General features: G+C 41.3%; 1 protein-coding gene across 9 annotated transcripts in view; it reads right to left on the reverse strand.

The window, feature by feature from the left end:
* Positions 1–19366, reverse strand: part of UGGT1 (UDP-glucose glycoprotein glucosyltransferase 1) — a 112751-nt gene extending 93385 nt beyond the window's left edge. For 2 of the 9 annotated variants that reach the window (XM_054477100.2, XM_054477098.2), the window contains exons 1-5: positions 19121–19366; positions 12952–13087; positions 6462–6544; positions 2422–2552; positions 745–857 (exon numbers count right to left, since the gene is read on the reverse strand). In XM_054477100.2, the coding sequence (XP_054333075.1) occupies positions 745–857; positions 2422–2552; positions 6462–6544; positions 12952–13087; positions 19121–19178 (521 nt within the window). In that variant the 5' untranslated portion in view covers positions 19179–19366. Of the gene's footprint in view, positions 1–744; positions 858–2421; positions 2553–6461; positions 6545–7365; positions 7433–12951; positions 13088–18012; positions 18191–18939; positions 19092–19120 lie in introns of those variants that run through there. The other 7 variants (XM_054477103.2, XM_063647329.1, XR_008500975.2 and 4 more) reach the window with 7 other exon arrangements.
* Between the last annotated feature and the right edge of the window lie 868 nt (positions 19367–20234).

A 20234-nucleotide genomic window follows, 5' to 3' on the forward strand; every position in this document is an offset into this window, starting at 1 on the left:
GCTGGAATGCACGCTATGTTTTTTGGTTGGCACTCTGAGTAAGAAGCACTAATGCCATTTGGTGGGCAGAGGATGGGTGCTGGGCAGCCAATCTCACTAAAGAAGACCTACACCACCTAACTGCCATTAGCAGTACTGAGAGGGCCAGCCAACCCCATGTAGAGATCACTGTTTTGTTTAACAACAGCATTAGAGGAGGTACAGAGGGCTTGCTGCCCTAGCCAGTCAGCAAAATGATACACAGTAGAGTTGTCTACCACAGGAAACCTACCTTTGGGCAAAAAGCTGGTACATTAGTTACCAAATTAATATTCAAATCAAGCCTGCAATTATCTTTCAAATATCCTCCTTTGTCTGAAATTAATAATATCCTGAGAGATATTATAATTAATATCATTATTTCAGGCATTGGCTTTAATACACACAGTATTCCTTACTAAGCTAATGACAAAGCCTATGTCATTGCTCAGATGCAGTCATTACGAAACAATAACAGTTAATACTAAATACTTGTATTATCTCCATTTTGAAATGAGATTAGGAAAGAAAGTAATTTGCCACATTTCACAAAACTATTTTAAGTGACGGAGCTGAGATTCAAATCTAGTCAGTCTGGCTCCAGAAGCCATACTCTAAACCATTACACCTAATGATACAAAACAGATGAGAAAATCAGAAGGTAGACTAAATACAGAAGCAGCACTGGAAATGCTTGATATGAAAATAAACAAACACATAATCTACCTTTCAGAAGCTGTCAGTAGAAGAGTCTCCAGGGTATCAGATTCACAAGTCTTCTTTCCATGCACTGAAAAAAACGAATTACATCCTTCTGGTGGAGGTTCATCAGCTGCTATCTGTCTCATAAGACACAATACATACTTTTTAAATTTCTAACCAAAGATGAGATAAAGACATGTATAATCAAAATAGGTGATTAAATTATGACAAAACAACATCGGTAAAGTGGCTGAGTGTGGTAGCTCGTGCCTGTAATCCCAGCACTTTGGGAGACTGGAGTGGGAGCATCATTTAAGCCCAAGCCTGGGCAGTTAAGCCTGCCACTTAAGCCTGGGCAGCATAGTGAGACCCCATCTCTACAAAAAATAAAATAAATAAAAAATCAGGCACAGTGGCATATGCCTGTAGTCCCAGCTACTAAGGAGGCTGAGGTAGGAGGACTGCTTGAGCCTGAAAAGTTGAGGCTGCAGCAATCCATAATCACAGAACTACACTCCAGCCTGGGCAACAGAACAAGACCCTGTTTCAAAAAAACAAAATCAATAAATGCAAAAACAGGCCAGCCACAGTGGCTCATGCCTGTAATCCCAGCAATTTGGGGAGCGGAGGCAGGCAGATCTCCTGTGGTCAGGAGTTCCAGACCAGCCTAGCCAACACGGTGAAACCCCGTCTCTACTAAAAATACAAAAATTAGCTGGGTGTGGTAGCAGGCTACCCCAGCTTAGGTAGGAGAATCACTTAAACCCAGGAGGTGGAGGTTGCAGTGAGCTGTGATTGCACCACTGCACTCCAGCCTGGGCGACAGGGCAAGACTGTCACAAAATAAAGAAAAATGAAAAAAAAATCACTTTATTGTGTGAAGATGTACCTTTGGGCAATACAACAATACAGTAACAAGCAAGTGATCCCAACAGAAATTAACAGGGTGGTTGGTTTCAGAGGGCGAAAGGTGGCCACAATCCGGACACAGTACATGGAGGGCTCTCCATGGTGCCAGACCAAGTCCTGCTTCTCGACTTGGGTGAAAATTACAAGGATGTTCACATTATAATAGTCCATTACTATATATTTTTTGTGAGTGGTTTTTCTGTTTTGTTTTATAATAAAAAATAATTTTAAAATTAGCATTGCTTTTATATCAAATATCTAGTTGGTGAGGACACATCTTTGACTGCCTCTTCTTAAGTCTCTCTTAACTTGAGGTTCCTCTGTCCCTCTTTTTCTTTTCAATTACAATAGAAATTTCCATAATTTATTTATTGAAGAAACTAGATTACTTTACTACAACGATTCCTGAATTCTAGATTTTCCTGACTGCATCCCTGTGGTGATGCTAAACATTTCTTGCCTCCTGTATTTCCTGTGAACTGCTTTTAGAACTACAGGCTGTGATTAGATGCTGGCTCATTGGCTTAACAAGATTACATCTCCCAGGCTGCAATGCATAAATAAAATATTGCTGTCTCTTTTCTATATAGATATTCTTTTTCTTATTTTTTTAAATCTGTGGGTTGAAGACAACATCAATTTTGCTTATTATTTTTTTTAAAAATCGTAAATCCTAGAAAATTTCAGGCAAAAAAGTGATAGCTCTGTAATTCAATTCCAGGACAACTGCGGTCTATCGATTCATCATGATATACACTCTAAAATGCTGTTCTTTAAGAGCACCGGACCCACCTGCTGGAAGGCTTGGATCGTAGCTGAGTAGGAACGAAGAGACAGACAAAATTTCAACAAATTCTGCTGGAGGGGTGACAGAAACGGAAATGCAGCTTCCAATATTGCATGATAGTACAAATAATCAGCACCTGTCAAGGAAGAACATTAACCAAAGTAATTGCATATGACTAGAGATATCTAAAGAAGATAGTTCATCAAGCACAAAGCTGTGTTTACAAAGGTATGTGATGGCAAGTTTTACCAGTATATTGTCTTGAACTCTCATCAAATGCTTAAAATTCCCTGGAGTACACAATGCAGTTGGGCTCTTCCTCTCTTCTTCCCTTTCAAACTATTCCCTCCCCTGGACCACTATTTTCCCACTTACCTGGATGACTTACAGCTACATACTTCCTCAGAAATAATTCAGCTGTGAAATTACCTACTCCAGGAAGTCTCCACAATCCCTACCCCATGCTTCAATGGACCAGTTAAACCTCTTCCTCAATCCCAGAACACTTCTCTGTTTACCTCTTTCACTTATCATATCATTTACTAAATTATTTATTCACTGTCTATCTATACCCCACTTAGACTTCTGGTCCCCAGAGGAAGAGGCTATGACCTATTTATCCTTATATCCATGATGCCTAGCACATGTTAACTACTCCAAAAACTAAACAAAACTGAGCAGTGTCATGAGGAAGTTACACAGTATTAAAGAATACTGATGAAATTGTAAAGTTTGAAAAGAAGCATTTAAACAAAAAGTTGGACCAAATTATTTTAAAGAAAAAAACAAATCCAAATACGAATGTGAAAAAATCCCCAGGATAAATGAAAAGCAAAGGCACAAAACAATGTACATAGTAACTTTTTTTTTTTAACCGGGAGAAAGAATGAGAAATAAGAATACATATGTATATACTTGCTATAAAAAACACTGAAGGCTAAACAAATTAATTTAAAATGTTATAAAAAGCAGGAAAGAAACAGAAAGAACAGGGTCAAGGAAGAAACAAGATTTCTCTGTGTATAATGTTTTATATAGCTTTGACTTCAGAATCACATATATCCATGCAAAAAACTCAAATTTTCCATTTTAAAAGACAAGCACAGTGGCTCTTGCTTGCAATCCCAAAACTTTAGGAGACTGAGGCAGGAGGACTGCTTGAGCCCAGGAGCTCAAGAGATCAGCCTTGGTAACATAGTGCGTCTCTTTTTAAAAAAAAATAGAAATAGGCAGGGTTCATGCCTGTAATCCCAGCACTTTGGAAGGGGGAGGTGGGTGGATCACCTGAGGTCAGGAGTTCAAGACCAGCCTGGCCAACATCGTGAAACCCCATCTCTACTAAAAATACAAAAATTAGCCACACGAGGTGGCATGCACCTGTAATCCCAGCTCAGGCAGGAAAATCACTTGAATCCGGGAGGCAGAGGTTGCAGTGAGCCGAGATCGTGCCACTGCACTCCAGCCTGAGCAAGAGGAGACTCTGTCTCAAAAAATAAATAAATAAGTAAATAATGAAAATAAAATGTTCCATGTAAAAAAGAAAATATAAATATTAACATTTTATGAGGCAGAATATAAAAGGTTTTATACTGCAATAGCATCCTCTACATAAAACTAGATAAGACATATCTCAAAATGATGCCAGAATGTTAATGGTGTCAATCTTTGGGTGGCAGAAATATAAATAATATTTCAAACAAATAAAATGTTTAACATGTTTTTATGTTGGCCATAGAATTCATACTCCTATAGCTTTAATGAATATGTATTATCATTTTTACTGAAAAAATGTCTTAAATGTCAAAGTTCAAATTTGATTATAAACCCACTTTGATAAATTTGTTCTATAAAATCTTAAAAATAAAGTATTTTTTGATAACTTAATTCTAGTTGCCTTTAAATTAGTAAAACCTACAGATGCTTGTTTAAAATCTTTACATATCTATATCGCCAAAAAAAAGATTCAGGCTGGGCTTGGTGGCCCACGCCTGTAATCCCATCACTTTAGGAGGCCAAGGCGGGAGGCGGGGCAGGGATGTCTTGGGGCCAGGAGTTTGAGACCAGCATGTGCAACACAGCTAGACCCATCTTTACAAACTTTAAAAATTAGCCAGGCCTGGCTGCACACACCTATAATACCACCTACTGAGGAAGATGAAGCAGGAACACTGCTTGAGCTCAGGAGTTCAAGATTATAGTGAGCTATGATCACACCACTGCACTCCAGCCTCCAGAGCCAGACTCTGTCTCTAAAATCAAAACTAGGCCGGGCTTGGTGGCTCACACCTGTAATCCTAGCACTTTGGGAGGCTGAGGTGGGTGGATTGCCTGAGGTCAGGAGTTTGAGACCAGCGTAGCCAGCATGGCGAAACCCCGTCTCTGCTAAAACTACAAAAATTAGCTGGGCGCGATGGTGGGCACCTGTAATCCCAGCTACCCGGAAGGCTGAGGCAGGAGAACAGCTTGAGCTCAAGTGGCAGAGATTGCAGTGAGTCGAGATCGCGCCACTGCACTCCAGCCTGGGCAACAGAGTAAGACTCTGTCTCGAAAAAATAAATAAAATAAAATAAAATAAAATCTAGCTGGGTGCAGTCACTCACGCCTATAATCCCAGCACTTTGGAATGCCAAGGCAGGAGGATTGCTTGAGCCCCAGGAGTTTGAGATCAGCCTGGGCAACACAGCGAGACCCTGACTCTACAAAAAAAAAAGTTTTAATTAGCCCAAATAAAAAATAATAATAAATAAAATAAATCTTTGGCTAGATCACAGAGTGAAAAAAGTGAAATAAAATAAAAATAAAAAGATTCAGACAACTTTTAAAATATGAATTATTTTAATAAAAATTAAAAAGTTAAAAAATCAATACAGGCTAGGTGCAGTGGTTCATGCCTGTAATCCCAGAACTTTAGGAGGCCGAGGTGGGAGAATCACTTGAGCCCAGAAGTTTGAGACCAGCCTGGGCAACACAGTGAGACCTCATCTCTGTTGTATTAAAAAATAATAATAATTAAATAACTTTAAAAGAAGAAAAAAAAAAACAACCCATTAACATCAACAGCAGTCACACAATTTTGAAACATTTCCTCTTCTGTAAGAACCTATATCTGGCCAGGCACAGTGGCTCATGCCTGTAATCCCAGCACTTTGGGAGGCTGACGCGGGTGGATCACTTGAGGTCAAAAGTTCGAGACCAGCCTGGCCAACATGGGGAAACCCCACCTCTACTAAAAATACAAAAATTAGCCAGGCGTAGTGGCGAATGCCTGTAATCCCAGCTACTTGCAAGGCTGAGTCAGGAGAAATGACTGAACCTGGGAGACGGAGGTTGCAGTGAGCCTAGATCGTACCACTGCACTCCAGCCTGGAAACAAAGCAAGACTTCGTCTCAAAAAATAAAAATCAAAAAAATAATAATAATAACCTATATCTGTCAATGTAAATTAATATTCAAGGTTTTAACTACTCACATATCAGCATCTCCAACTATTAATGTTTACACCCTATATAGCTTATACAAAGTTTAAAAAATGTGAAAGCACATCATAAAAACTGCAAATGAGGTTTTACAGGATAATCATTCATTTGATACCTTAACACTCAAGTTGTGGGTGGCTGGCAGGCATAATGGAAAACACTCTGGATGATACTAACTTAATGATAATGAACTTAACAGATAATAGCTCAGTTGTGTAATTAGTTTGTAACAAAAACAGTGAATCAGATTAGATGGTTATTAACACTGAATGATTTAAAATGAAATGTACTTCCACAAAATATTCACATAGCACTTTAATAAAGGATCATGATAGAACAAAAACCAGAGGAGAAAAAAACAAAGATACCACTTATAGCCAAAGGTATAAATTGCTTCAAAAATAATAATTTGTGTTGTGTTGGCTCTTCCTGACCACCATCATAACTCCAGTCATTAAAGACAACAATGTTTTCCATTAACTGCCATGCCACACATACTATAAAGAGACAATTTTTTCCTAATATTTTCCCAGACACCAAAGTCAAAGAAGCATTTGCTTCAATTTTACCGTCATGATCTGATGATCCAATATTTTGACTGGCTTCTACAAAATTCCAAAATTTCTCTTGACTGTCTTCTGCTAAAAACTCACTGGGAGAAAAGATGAGAAATAAAACAACTTAATAAAATTTTCTAATATAAACTATATTACTAAAGAGAGTAAAAATAAGTTTTGAAGTTTCCAAATGTCCATAGTTTGACTTTTAATCTATAATATATAATACTCCTTTATGTATAATATATATTTTTTTAATGATAATCAAGTCCTATCAGCTTATTAATTATTAATAACTTAGCTTATGAACTTTTTCATTAATAGCTATTAATAGCTATTAAGAACTTTTTCTTAATAGCTATTTCTTAAGAAACCTGGAATAATAAAAACATAAAAGGAAAGTCTCAATATAAAGAAAGCTTATGAAACCCCACTGACAAAAATACTATGAGTAGTGGAAGCAGAATTAGGAACTGATGATTCTAGTACTAGTTCTGCTTACTTATTTTCTGAAAGGCCTTACAAAGAACAAAAAATATGTTTTGCCTGAAGTTCTCCCACAGTAAAATATGAACCGTAGAAAAATTTCTGAGAATAAAGGCAGCATGTTGTAATCTTTTAACACTCCTAAATCCAAATTTTCAAGATCACCAAACTTAGTTTAAAATTAGCACTGATCTAACAAAATCACATCCAAGAACTTAATGCCATCTTAATTTTTTTCGACTTATTCTACTAAAATAATGGCCAATCTAAATTTCCCTTCATTCAAGAGTCTAAAACCCCTACAAGGAAACGCATGTAGTAATTGAATGATTCATGTCAATTGCTTATCTTCTCCTCTGAGCCATAATACTAATGCAGTGGTGATCTTTCACTGTCTTAAAGCAAACTACAGATCTGGATCTCAGCTTACCTAGCCAAAGGAAGACTTTCCCATTACTTGTCAACACTGGGGTGTACAATCTCACTCTACTCCACAGCTAGACACAGAAATATGGGAAAAATAAGAAACATTTCCTGGTAATGCACAGCTTCTCTAAAAATAGGTTTCTGAAAATACCCATTATCATAATATATTAAATTTCTCAATGCCTCCTTGAAAGTAGTATTTTTCTAGGCTTTCTAGTAACTGACATAGACACCACGCCAAGCTTAGCATAGCTTATAGTCTAAGAAAACAAGTACTAAGACAGATACATCAGGATGTGCAAATAAACACTAAATTAATTAATTAAAGGCACATTCACAAGATAAGCAGAGAGGGGCAAGGTGACACACTCACCAGTGTGGTGAGAACAGATTCAATCAGGCTAAGACTCTCCCAGTAAAGGCCACACACAAATAAATACATGCTTTTCATACAATTACAGGGAAACTTCTTGAAACATACCTTCTTTTCACCCCACTGCATACATAAAGTCTTACAAGGTCTCAACTTGGAACAGTCCTAATATTACTTACTAGATCCACTGAAACAACCCAGAGGAGAGAATAACAATACAAGATATTATTAAAGAAATGCTGTCTTTTTTTACAGCATATTTTTGTTGCTTTTTGTTTTTTTAGCTTCTTATATAATACTTATTCCACTGAGTATAAATTATGATTTTACAGGCCAGGCGCCGTGGCTCACGCCTATAATCCCAGCACTTTGGGAGGCTGAGGTGGGTGGACCACCTGAGGTCAGGAGTTCGAGACCAGCCTGGCCAACATGGTGAAACCCCATCTCTACTAAAAATACAAAAAATTAGTCGAGGGTGGTGGCGGGCGCCTGTAGTCTCAGCTACTCAGGAGGCTGAGGCAGAAGAATCGCTTGAACCCAGGAGGTGGAGGTTGCATGAGCCAAGATCGCTCCATTGCACCCCAGCCTGGGCAACAATAGTGAAACTCCATCTCAAAAAAAAAAAAAAAAAAAAATTATGATTTTACAAATTATATGATGTCTGGGATTTGCTTTAAAATATTCTAGTGCAGGAGGAGATGGTGGTTATTGTACTTAAATTGGTAATTGTAAAACAGGATGATGGGTATGGAGAGAGTACATTATACCATTCTCTCCATATATAAATGTTTTGAAATGCCATAATCTAGGACAAGTTTTTAATCTGCAACACAAAAAAACTACAAACAACCAGAATGAATGCCCACAAGATAGTACAAATTGGGTGGCAACTTGTTTTCTTAGATTTCCAAAGCTATTGCGGGAGATCAGCATTGGTCTTCCTTCCATGTAGAACTAGGAGGGAAGAAACTAATATTTAAGGAGGGTCTACAATGTGACGGTCACTAAGCCTGGCATATTTACTCGTGTCCTCAAATCCACACGGCCACCCTCAGATATAACCGTTTTTCAAATAAAGAAGCTGCCATTCAGAGAAGCTACTGACTTTCTTAGGGACACAGAGTTAGTCAATGGAAAAGCTGGAATATAAATTCATGTCTATTTAATTTATACCTCTATCATGCTACATTCTTGGGTCATTACAAAATTTAGCACTCAGTAAATGATTATTGGTTTGGATTTTAATAATACCTCCTTATATAATATTTCTGTAGCTACAGCTGCAGAAAACATATTTAGTGTTTTACTTCAATTAAAGATAAATATCACTTCATAGACAACCACAAAGCTACAACTCCTTCACAAACATCAGGTCCAATCTAAAAATACACAACAGGAATATTTTTAGTCCCTAAGGGATAGATGCAAGGAAGGCAAAAGATCTGTGGTGGCAGCATGCCATAAAGTATAGTAAAAGATTTTGACCCTTCATCCTTAACCAGATGGACATAGTGCCTTGATCCAACATCAGGGTCTCCCACAGACATAAGAAGGAAGAATGGTGGGCTCTGCTAGCTCCGGAGGTGAATACTAAGTGGATTCAAATAAGCATAGTTCATTTCTATGAGTTGCCTACATGTCGTATTACCTTGGCAAACTGTATACAAATAGCCACAGGAGAAGGGGCCTAAAAATAGTAAACCAAAATGGCAAATGTAGCTCTTACTTCACATGCCAAGGAAAAAAATTAATAAAAATAAAACAAAATGTCAAATGACCAGGGATATCATGAAAGGGGGAGATGTCTGTGATAAGGAAGTTGGTGAAGAAAACAGTATACCCTGTCCACTTCACAGTGATCAAAGAAACTGAAAATATTGAGCAATTAGAGCTGGCAATTTTAGCATTCTTTCTCAAAAGTCCATAGTTTTATGCTGTAAGAATCTTCTAGGACAATGATCAAGAATATACAAATATCAAGAAATTAGTGTAAATAAAAGTGAAAGTAACGAAATGTAATTCAGGGTAAGAATGTTAAACAGAGGCCAGGCGCAGTGGCTCACACCTGTAATCCCAGCACTTTGGGAGGCCGAGACGGGTGGATCACCTGAGGCGGGGAGTTCCAGACCAGCCTGACCAACAGAGAGAAACCCCATCTCTACTAAAAAAAAAAAAAAAAAAATACAAAATTAGCCGGGTGTGGTGGTGCATGCCTGTAATCCCAGCTACTCAGGAAGCTGAGGCAGGAGAATCGCTTGAACCTGGGAGGTGGAGGTTGCGGTGAGCCGAGATCACGCTATTGCACTCCAGCCTGGGCAACAAGAGGGAAACTCTATCTCAAAAAAAGAATGTTAAACAGAATATCACAAAAACACCTGTTACAGTTAATTGTACAAAATGATACAGAAAGTGATAGTAAATCTTGGCCAGGCCCGGTGGCTCACGCCCGTAATCCCAGCACTTTAGGAGGCCAAGGAGGGCAGATCACCTGAGGTCAGGAGTTCAGACCAGCCTGGCAGCCAATATCGTAAAACCCCATCTCTACTGAAAATATAAAAATTAGCCAGGCGTGCTGGCACACACCTGTAATCTCAGCTACTTGGGAGGCTAAGGCAGGAGAATGAGAATGGGCTTGAACCTGGGAGGCAGAGGTTGCAGTGAGCCAAGATGGCGCCACTGAACTCCAGCCTGGGCGACAAAATGAGATTCTGTCTCAAAAAAAAAAGTAGGGTGGGGGGGGGGGGTTGTAAATCTCAATGACAGATTTTATACCAAACAAATCATCCAAAATAAGATTAGCAAAAAGGAAAAGAAAAACTTTAGTTTTTAGAGTCCAGCTCAGGCAGTCCAGCTCAGGCAGTCTCAAAATATCTTCAGTCACTGCTTTTTTGTTTGTTTGTTATTTGCTTTGTTGGGCTTTTTTTCCCCATAATAAGAACTCTAGAAAAAGAGCCACTTCACTTTTACAACTATGCTGTATCTAATAAAGTTCTGACATTTGAGAAGCTTGACCCATTTATCAAGTTAGTTATCACTATGAAAATATATACAATGGTTTTGTCTTTGTTTTGCCACTTCTATGCTGAGAAAGAAAGGCAGAGAGAGGCGATGGAAGGAAGTCTATTTAGCAGAAAGTCTGCTAGGCTCCTGAGCTAGTCAAGACCCTTCCCACTGGTCCTTTTAGCAATATCAAAGAAGGCTTTTTCCTTAAGAGGTGCAACCATTCGTTCACACAATCAACATGACAAAATTACTCATCCACATTTTTCTAGGAATTAAGGGGAAAATGTTAGAATATAAAATTCTAGAGGCCAGGCATGGTGGCTCACACCTGTAATTCCACCACTTTGGGAGGCCAAGGCAGGTAGATCACTTGAGCTCAGGAGTTCAAGACCAGCCTGGCCAACACGGTGAAAGCCCATCTCTATAAAAAATACAAAAATAAGCCAGGGGTAGTGGCTCACACCTGTAGTCCCAGCTACTAGGGAGGCCTAGGTGGGAGGATGGCTTGAGCCCAGGAGGTAGAGGTTACAGGGAGCTGAGATCACACCACTACACTCTAGCCTGAACAACAGAGACAGGCCTTGTCTCAAAAACTCTCAAAAAAAAAAAAAAAATTCTAAATTGAAGATGAAGAAGACAGACCACAAAGCTGATCGGAGTGATGTGACAGTCCAAATTTCTAGCACATTCAAACACTGAGACTTACCAAGTGCTTGCTGCTCAATCTACCCACACTTATCCTTTGGAAAGTCTCTGCTAGTTCCACCTCTACATCACTTGAGATACAATCAAATAACTTTCCATCCACAAGCATTTAAGCCCTACCTATACAGACAGGTATCTCATTATATTTATTTACAAACACTAGCTAAAAAGCACACTTGGAACACAAAATTTCTCATGAAATTATTTACTATATTGTGTTTCACTAATTTTAAGACAACTATTGTTTTACGAAAAATTCTACTCATTTTAATCGTAAGATAACTTCTTTCCCTTGTCTTTTTTTTTTTTTTTTTTTTTTTTTTTTTTTTGAGACGGAGTCTTGCTCTGTTGCCCAGGCTGGAGTGCAGTGGCGTGATCTCGGCTCACTGCAACCTCCACCTCCTGGGCTCAAGTAATCCTCCCACTCAGCCTCCCAAGTAGCTGGGACTATAGGCATGAACCACCACGCTCAGCTATTTTTTTTTTGAGAGATGGGGTTTCCCCATGTTGCCCAGGCTGGTCTCAAATTCCTGGACTCAAGCAATCCACCCACCTCAGCCTCCCAAAGAACTGGGATTTACAGGCATGAGCCACCGCACCTAGCCAACGTTTTATCACTTAAAAAGAAAGATTGAGCTGCACGGGCATAATCTCCTAATCTGATGCTCAGGCACACACCAGCACGCTCAGCTAATTGTTGCCAGGCTGGTCTCAAACTCCTGACCTCAGGTGACCCACCCACCTCGTCCACTCAAAGTGTTGGGATTATAGGCGTGAGCCACCGCGCCCAGCCTTCTTCCAGGTTCTTAAGGGAAATATGTCCTCTTTCCCCCATGTTGCTAAGCCCTCTTCTCTTCCTTTTATCAATCACCTCTTAAAACTTCCTTCAAATAAGGAGAAAATTTGAATACAACTGGCCAGGCACCGTGGCTCACATCTGTAATCCCAGCACTTTGGGAGGCCGAGGTGGGCAGATCACATGAGGCTAAGGAGTTCGAGACCAGCATGGCCAACAGGGCAAAATCCCATCTCTACTAAAAATACAAAGATTAGCAGGGTGTGGTGGGGCACTTCTGTAATTCCAGCTACTAGGGAGGCAGAGGCATGAGAATCCCTTGAACCCAGGAGGCGGAGGTCGCAGTGAGCCAAGATGTCACCACTGCACTCCAGCCTGGGCAACAGAGCGAGACCCTGTCTCCAAAAATAAATAAACAAACACAACCCTCTCTTCCCTTGTTATGCTTTTTGGAAAGTAACATACTAACTTATCCAACACAGTTATTTGTCTAAAGTTCCTACATATCTCTATAAACCCACATAGCCCTTGTCCTACTGAATGATGCTATGTCCTAACAGCCTTTGTACAATACATCCCACAGTGTACACTGAAGGAGGCTCTTGATAAATGCATTTGATGATAATCTCACTCCTTAAAAAGCTCCTGAATGCTCACTGTCAGAGCCTATATTTATACTCAAATACATGAAGGGAAAAAAAATGTTCTCTTACCTGGCTTCTAACAACAATGGAGTGGAAAACCATTTTGTTGTAAGAGAGGTTGTAATGGCTTTTGAGTCGGCCTTTACTGAGGAGAACAGCCACAGAACAGTGAGTACAACCAGAACTCCCATTTTATAGCAAACTCCTAAAAGGAAAAAAAAAGAAAAGAAGTTTTGCTACAAGGAAAATTTTTTTTTCTTTTTTGAGATGGAGTCTCGCCCTGTCGCCCAGGCTGGAGTACAGTGATGTGGTCTCAGCTCATGCAACCTCTGCCTTCCAGGTTCAAGCAATTCTCCTGCCTCAGCCTCCCGAGTACCTGGGATTACAGGCATGCACCACCACACCCTGCTAATTTTGTGTATCTTTAGTAGAGACAGGGCTTCACGATGTTGGCCAAGCTGGTCTCAAACTCCTGACCTGGTGATCTGCCTGCCTCAGCCTCCCAAAGTGCTGGGATTACAGGCGTGAGCCACCATGCCTGGCCTGCTACAAGGTAATTTTAACCTCATACTTGGAGACACAACATAACAATCCTAATACTTGGAGACACAAAATAACATAAGTCAGCGAAACAGAAATGCTTCTGACATATAATAGCACTTAATATCTAGCTAGTCCAACAGATATTTGCTGAGTGACTGACATGTAACTGAAGGCATTTAGGTTATTACATTCTTTCCTACAGACTCTGCTTCATTTCTCAAGCAATCTACACTATACAGGGGTATAAAAATCAGTTGGTGGCACACCAGGTTGCACACAACCATATTTTATAAAGCATGAAAGCAAATAAAGCTGAGATAGATGAAAATATAAATGATGGGTATTAAGGATTGAACTGTGTCCCCCAAAAAAGATATGGAAATCCTATACCCCAGTACCTCGTAATGTCAACTTATTTGTAAATACAATCTTTACAGAGGTCATCAGTTAAAAACAAGGTTATTAGGTGGGCACTAACCCAATGACTGATGTTATAAAGAGGAGAAATCTGGACAGAGAAAGACAGCACAGACAGAAAACTATGTAGAGACACAGGAGACCACCAGGTGAAGACAGAGGCACACACTAAAACTATACTGTAAGCTAAGGAATGCCTGAAACTACCAGAAGCTGAAGAGTCAAAGAAAGATTCTCCTCCGAAGATTTCAGCGGGAACGTGGTCCTGTGAAACCTTGAGTAAGGATTTCTAGCACGTGAGACAGTAAATGTCTATTGTTCTAAGCCATCCAGTTTGTGATACTTTGTTGTGGTAGCCCTAGGAAACTAACGTAATGGGTCTCAAATGTAAACTCAGACAGGTTCTGAAATAAAGAAATGTAAAATTTTAGTGGCTTCCCAAGCCAACTGTCCCACCTACAAAATGAGGGCTCTAGGGTCGCTGGCAAAGTGGATGGTCACACAATGCAGGCCTCCTGACACCCTCCGCAGCCGCTCCAAGCCTGTTAAGATCCTCACAGACAGCAGCCAGTTTCAGAAAAAGGTCTCCAGCTGCAGATTTCTCTGATTTTCATCCCCAAAGTCCACCTAAAAGAACCCTAATCGGACCTCCCCTGAGCTCTACCCATTTGAATGAGAACTAAAAGGGGGCGTGACTATGTGGGAAGCACTAAACTATCCTTGGGCTTCAGAATGTTAGCTCTGGTAAGGCTCACCTCGGTCTCATCCCAGCTCCTTAATATTGGCTACAAAATCTATCATTGAGGGAGGCTGTCCACATTGGGAACCAGTCAATAGCTGCTTTTTATAAAAAGCATCATTTGTGTTAACATCCTGCTTCATCGAACATACAGTATCTCTGAAGAATGATGGTCAAAAGCAAAATAAATTATAACAAATAGAAAAGTGGCTTTCAGCAGCATTTTAAGTTCAGGCACTGCCAGCTTCTTTGGAAACCAAAAAAAAATTAATAAATCAGCCAGGCATGGTGGCATGCACCTATGGTCCTAGCTACTTGGGAGGCTTAGGTGGGAAGATAGCTTGGGCCTAGGAGGACCATGCTGCATCTGGGCAACAGAGCAGGACGGGAGGAGAGCGGGACGGAGGAGAGCGGGACGGGAGGAGAGCAGGATAGGAGAGCGGGGGAGGAGGAGGAGGAAGAGGAAGAGGAGGAGGAAGAGGAAAGAAGAAAGAAGAAAGAAGGAGGAGGGGAAGAGGAAGGGGAAGAAGGGGAAGGGGAAGAAGGGGAAGGGGAAGAAGGGGAAGGGGAAGAGGAAGAAAAAGAAGAAGGAGAAGAACATCACACTTATAAATAAAAACACTCAGAAGTGTTTTTCAAAATCAACATTTGTAAAAACTGCTATAGAGGCTGCAGAAACGGAAGAATACACACACAAAAATGAAACCTACTGAAATTAGAGATAACCAAACTAGATTTTATACAATGAAACCTGGTAGCAGTGATTCCTGGCTGGGTGAGTGAAGAGGATGTAGGCCTTTCCTGGAATCTAGTAAAGTTACTGACATTTCCCACAGAGGAGCAAGCAAGGACCCAAACTTTCATGTACAACTTAAGAATTCTCTTGGGACTGGCCAAGCGCAGTGGCTCACACCTGTAATCCCAGCACTTTGGGAGGCTGAGATGGGTGGATCACCTGAGGTCAGGAGTTCAAGACCAGTCTGTCCAATGTGGTGAAACCCCGTCTCTACTAAAAATACAAAAACTAGCCGGGCATGGTGGCAGGTGCCTGTAATCCCAGCTACTCAGGAGGCTGAGGCAAGAGAATCGCTTGAACCCGGGAGGTGGAGGTTTCACTGAGTCGAGATCGCGCCACTGCACTCCAACCCGGGCGACAGAGAGAGACTCTGTCTCAAAAAAAAAAAAAAAAAAAAAAGCATTCTCTTAGGACTAACCATAGACACCCTTTCCCACAGGCCCACAGACTGCAGCCTCAGAAACCTGCTCTACAGGACACAATAGACACAGTTTGTAAAAAAGGGAACCTTTTAGCATCAGGGCAGCTGTGATCAATTCCTGAGTTTGCTATGTACTAGCAGTTTAACAATATATATGTTACCTAACTTCCCAGGTCCTTAGTCTCGAAGACTATTAAAGTAGGAATAACAGTATCTGCCTCACAGGATCAATGTGAAAATGAAATGAAGAGGCAATAAAAAAATCACTTTGTAAAATGCCAAGTACTATACCAGAATTGATTGTTGTAGTAAAACATTTTATCACAAGAAAAAACTATCTTCTAAATTACAGAGTAGTACATCATCGTTATCAAATAGCCTCAAAAATACGCATTGGAAATACATCCTCTGTGGCTGAGAGAAAAAATTCTCCCCAAAAGTTACTGAGTTTTTCTCTTTTTTTTTAATCTGGCGTTACTGAGTCAATGAGTTTATAAACTGGAGACAGAGCATCATATGAACTGTCTAGCAGTATTACGCTATTAGCTATGTTTACAATTTGTCCTGAAGGGGTCTAGATGTGTACACCCCAGAAAGTGGTGATTCCTGATGACGAATTGAACACCACTGCACAGTAACCCCAGATGGATGGCATATAGAGTGGGGAGGAAACTGGGGGTATGACAAAGTCCCCTGAGGAAACCTCAGCATTTAACAAGCAATGACTCTGAGCTAAGCATTGTATTAGGTGCTTTACATACACAGTGTTATCTAATCCTTACATACAACAACCCAGGGCACTAACGTTCTCTGAGGGGAGCAACCATGTCTACTTTGTTCACCGAAGTGCACAGCATGATGCCTGGCACTCAGAAGACAGTCCATGAATATGCTGCATGCATGGATGAAACATTACCATCTCTACTTTAAAAATAAGTGAAAGCTCGAAGATGCTGAGTACCTTGCCTAACTAATAAATAGCAGTGCTTAGAACCCACACCTTCCTGCTTCTACAATACCATGCTCTCTTCTCTGGTTCTCTGGCTTTACAAAAGGGTAAAAAGCCATACTCTGTGCAGACTCAGACTGAGCAAAGTGCTTTATTGTGAGAACCAAGGAAAGTCCAAGGATTTTCTGTGGCCAAAGTTCTTGGGAGACAGGTGGCTGAGAAAGGAATAGTTTTAACCTGAAACCACAGGAGCAGGCCTGAAGCTGGAACCGAAGCAACCCAACCAACCAATCTGACAGATCCACACTCAGGTTGGCTTTGGGGACTGATGGGAGCTCCTCAAGAGCAGGGGGTTTTGTCTATCATAGTCTCCACGCCTAGCATCATGCCTGAAACATAGAAGGCTCTCAAAATGAAATAAACACAGGCCTCGTTCATTAAGGCATGAATGGAAACAACACGAAAGGAGTGTGGCACCAAGAGCAAAGATGCTATAAAATGCCTAGGACTGCAAGATAGGTAAAATGAAAATCCTATGAACCTGTGGCCTGCCTCGAGCGCCCCCTACACTGTTTTCAAAAAGGAGAGAGAGTATGTGTTCTTGGGGAGAGGTGCAGCACCACTCGAGACGAAAAAAGGAGGAAAGCTATATGTTAAAAAAGAGCTTTGCCACCCTGACCCCACATTCTTAATTCTACAGGTAAAACCAGAGGAAAAGACTATCCAGAGAAGCAGAGGTAAGAATCTCACTGACGTGGTCTCTGGTTTGAGTATGTCTTCATTTTATAGGATCCTTTATCATTCTGACCCTAGGGTTTCTTAAATGTTGCTTATAAAGAGAAACAGTCTGAGATAATGGCCATCAGAATGTGCCATGTGGCTTGGCATGATCATAGGCATTATACTTGCGGCATAATGAATAAACAGAAAACACTCTTTAACAAGTTCTAGGCCCAACTATCAACAACCATCTGTACGTAGGAGGCTGAGGTAGGAGGACCGCCTGAGCCCAGGAGGTGGAGGCTGCAGCTAGCAAGATCATGTCACTATACTCCAACCTGGGCAACAGAGCGAGACTCTGTCTCACAAACAAAAAATAAAAAAATAAATTAAAACACTGTCTCTTGCGCCATTGCACTCCAGCCTGGGTAACAAGAGTGAAACTCCATCCCCCCCCCCAAAAAAAAAAAAAAAAAAAGAAAGAAAATTATCACATCATCTTGTATTGTTACAGGGAAACTTAAATAAAAAAAGAAAATGCTCACAGACAGCTGCAGGAAAGTTCTAAGCGAATTTTCTTCTTACTTTAATATACTCCCCTGAAGTTCAATGCGCATTATAAATGTGTTATGCTACTGTACAAAGTATTATGGTCACTTCCTTTAGTAAGTTTCATGTGGCCAGGAGTTCAAGATCAGACTGGTATGTAACAAGACCTCATCTCTACAAAATAAATAAATAAATAAATAAGAATTTTTAAAAAATAAGCTTCAGCTAAGTTTATCAAAAGCAAGTCAAGTGTTGCTAAATTCGACTGGCTTAAAAAAAAAAAGCAAAGTGAACAGGCTACAATTATTCCAAGTTTTGTGGTGCTATTAAATAGCTATTTAAAATGTCTTCAAACGCTTGCAAGTGTAAGATTCTTGAAGGAAAGAGGGCACTTTACACTAAAATTGGCTGGCAAGTGCATCAATGAATGTTTCCAAAACAGTTAGTGTAGCACAATAAGGCAAAAGACCCCAGGACTTCAAACGAACAAATAAGCTCCTTCTCAAATCTGGCAAGAAATGCAAAACAACTGCAGATTCTGGCCAAGGAACAAAAACAGTTCACATCTATAAGTTATTGGCGACGGACGCAGATCTCATTCTGGCAGGTCCCACACTAAAACTGAAACCAGATCATCCAATTTCCAGCCAACAGATCACAGTGTTAAAAGAAAACAGTAACCAATACGCATCAACCCGAATTCATTTTAAGGAAAATAGAAATCTATTTTAAAAAGTACGTCGTTCTGCAATCAGGGTCCTGCAAAGTGCTCTTCTCAACTCACTGAGGATCAAGCTTGGTCTAAATCCATAGTAGGATACCTCCCCCACTTCCTTCTGCACTTGGCACAAGGATCCAAAGCTCTTCAAAGAAGAATCAAGACCGCTGAACAGAGCCCGCCGCCACCCCCGCGGAAGCGATACCTTGCCAAGAAGATCACTGAGGGCAACTCGGGGCGCTCGCGAATAGGGGAAGGGATAGGACACCGGAGGGGAAACTGAGTCACGGTAGAGGCGGAAGCTCAATGTGACGGGGGCACAGGGTCGCCTTGCGCCCCAAACCCTCTCTTTGTCCACGAGGCCTCCTCACGCCACCCCTGGGTACCTGTCACCGGCAGCGCACCCGCGGCACACGCACCGCTCGCGTCTCCCTTGCAGCCCATGCCTGGGCCGTGGTTAGTCCGCCACAGTGCCAGAGACAACGGCAGGGCAGGGCGGGGCGAGGCGGCAGCGGCGGTGCAGGCTGCGCCAGTGAGAAGCCGACACGCGCCTTTCCCGCGGCTCGGCTCAACACCCAGCCTCGCAAAGCAATTGCCCAGCTGCCGGCCGCCCTTTTACTTCCGCTTCCTACAGGCGAACGCTGGAGGACTTCCGGCTACCGAGTCGAGACCTAGCAGCCCAGAGCGTCGCGCGGTCGCCCTCTCATCTCAGAGGGTTGGGGAGGGGGGAGTTCTGCCTCTCTCCTCACTTCTGCCCTTCAGAGTGGCGGTTTGGCTGCCGGTCTTCAAGGTCTTTGGAAAGTTCGTTGGGACAACAGCTGATACCTGAAAGCTTTAACAGTCAGTCGGTGAAATCCAATTTGTACTCTGGGACTTACTCCCTTAAACCTTTGTTAAAAGCTTACTCCCTTTAGCCTTTCGGTGGCACAGTAAGGACAATTGTCTTAATGTTTCTGAGCATCTTAGACTTTATACTAAACCCTAAAATTTTGATAGCTACCTTCCAGGAGGCATGATGAAAGGAAGACTTTTTAAATTTTATGAGCTGCTTTAGCTTTTCTTATTCGGGCAGCGGCAGCTTAGTCTACAGGGACTACTTTGTCCTTTTTATTATTTTAACTAATATAAACCAGTTTAAAATTGTTTTGGAATAGGTAGCATTTAACCCACCCAGAAATGAATACCTCTTTGGAGGGTATATTTTTAACTATATTAAGTCGAAGTGAAAGAAAACCAAAAATTTTTTTTGGAGTTGGAGTCTCGCTCTGTTTCCCAGGCTGGAATGCAGTGGCGCGATCTCGGCTCACTGCAACCTCCGCGCCCCCGCCCCCGCCCCCCCCCCCCCGCGCTCCCCCCCCCCCCCCGCCCCCGCATTCAAGCGATTCTCCCACCTCACGAGCTGGGATTACAGGCGCGCGCCACCGCGCCAGCTAATTTTTGTATTTTTGGTAGAGACAGGGTTTCACCCTGTTGGCCAGGCTGGTCTCAAACTCCTGATCT

Source organism: Pongo pygmaeus, chromosome 11, assembly GCF_028885625.2.
Source record: "Pongo pygmaeus isolate AG05252 chromosome 11, NHGRI_mPonPyg2-v2.0_pri, whole genome shotgun sequence".
In the NCBI taxonomy this organism is placed as follows: domain Eukaryota; kingdom Metazoa; phylum Chordata; class Mammalia; order Primates; family Hominidae; genus Pongo; species Pongo pygmaeus.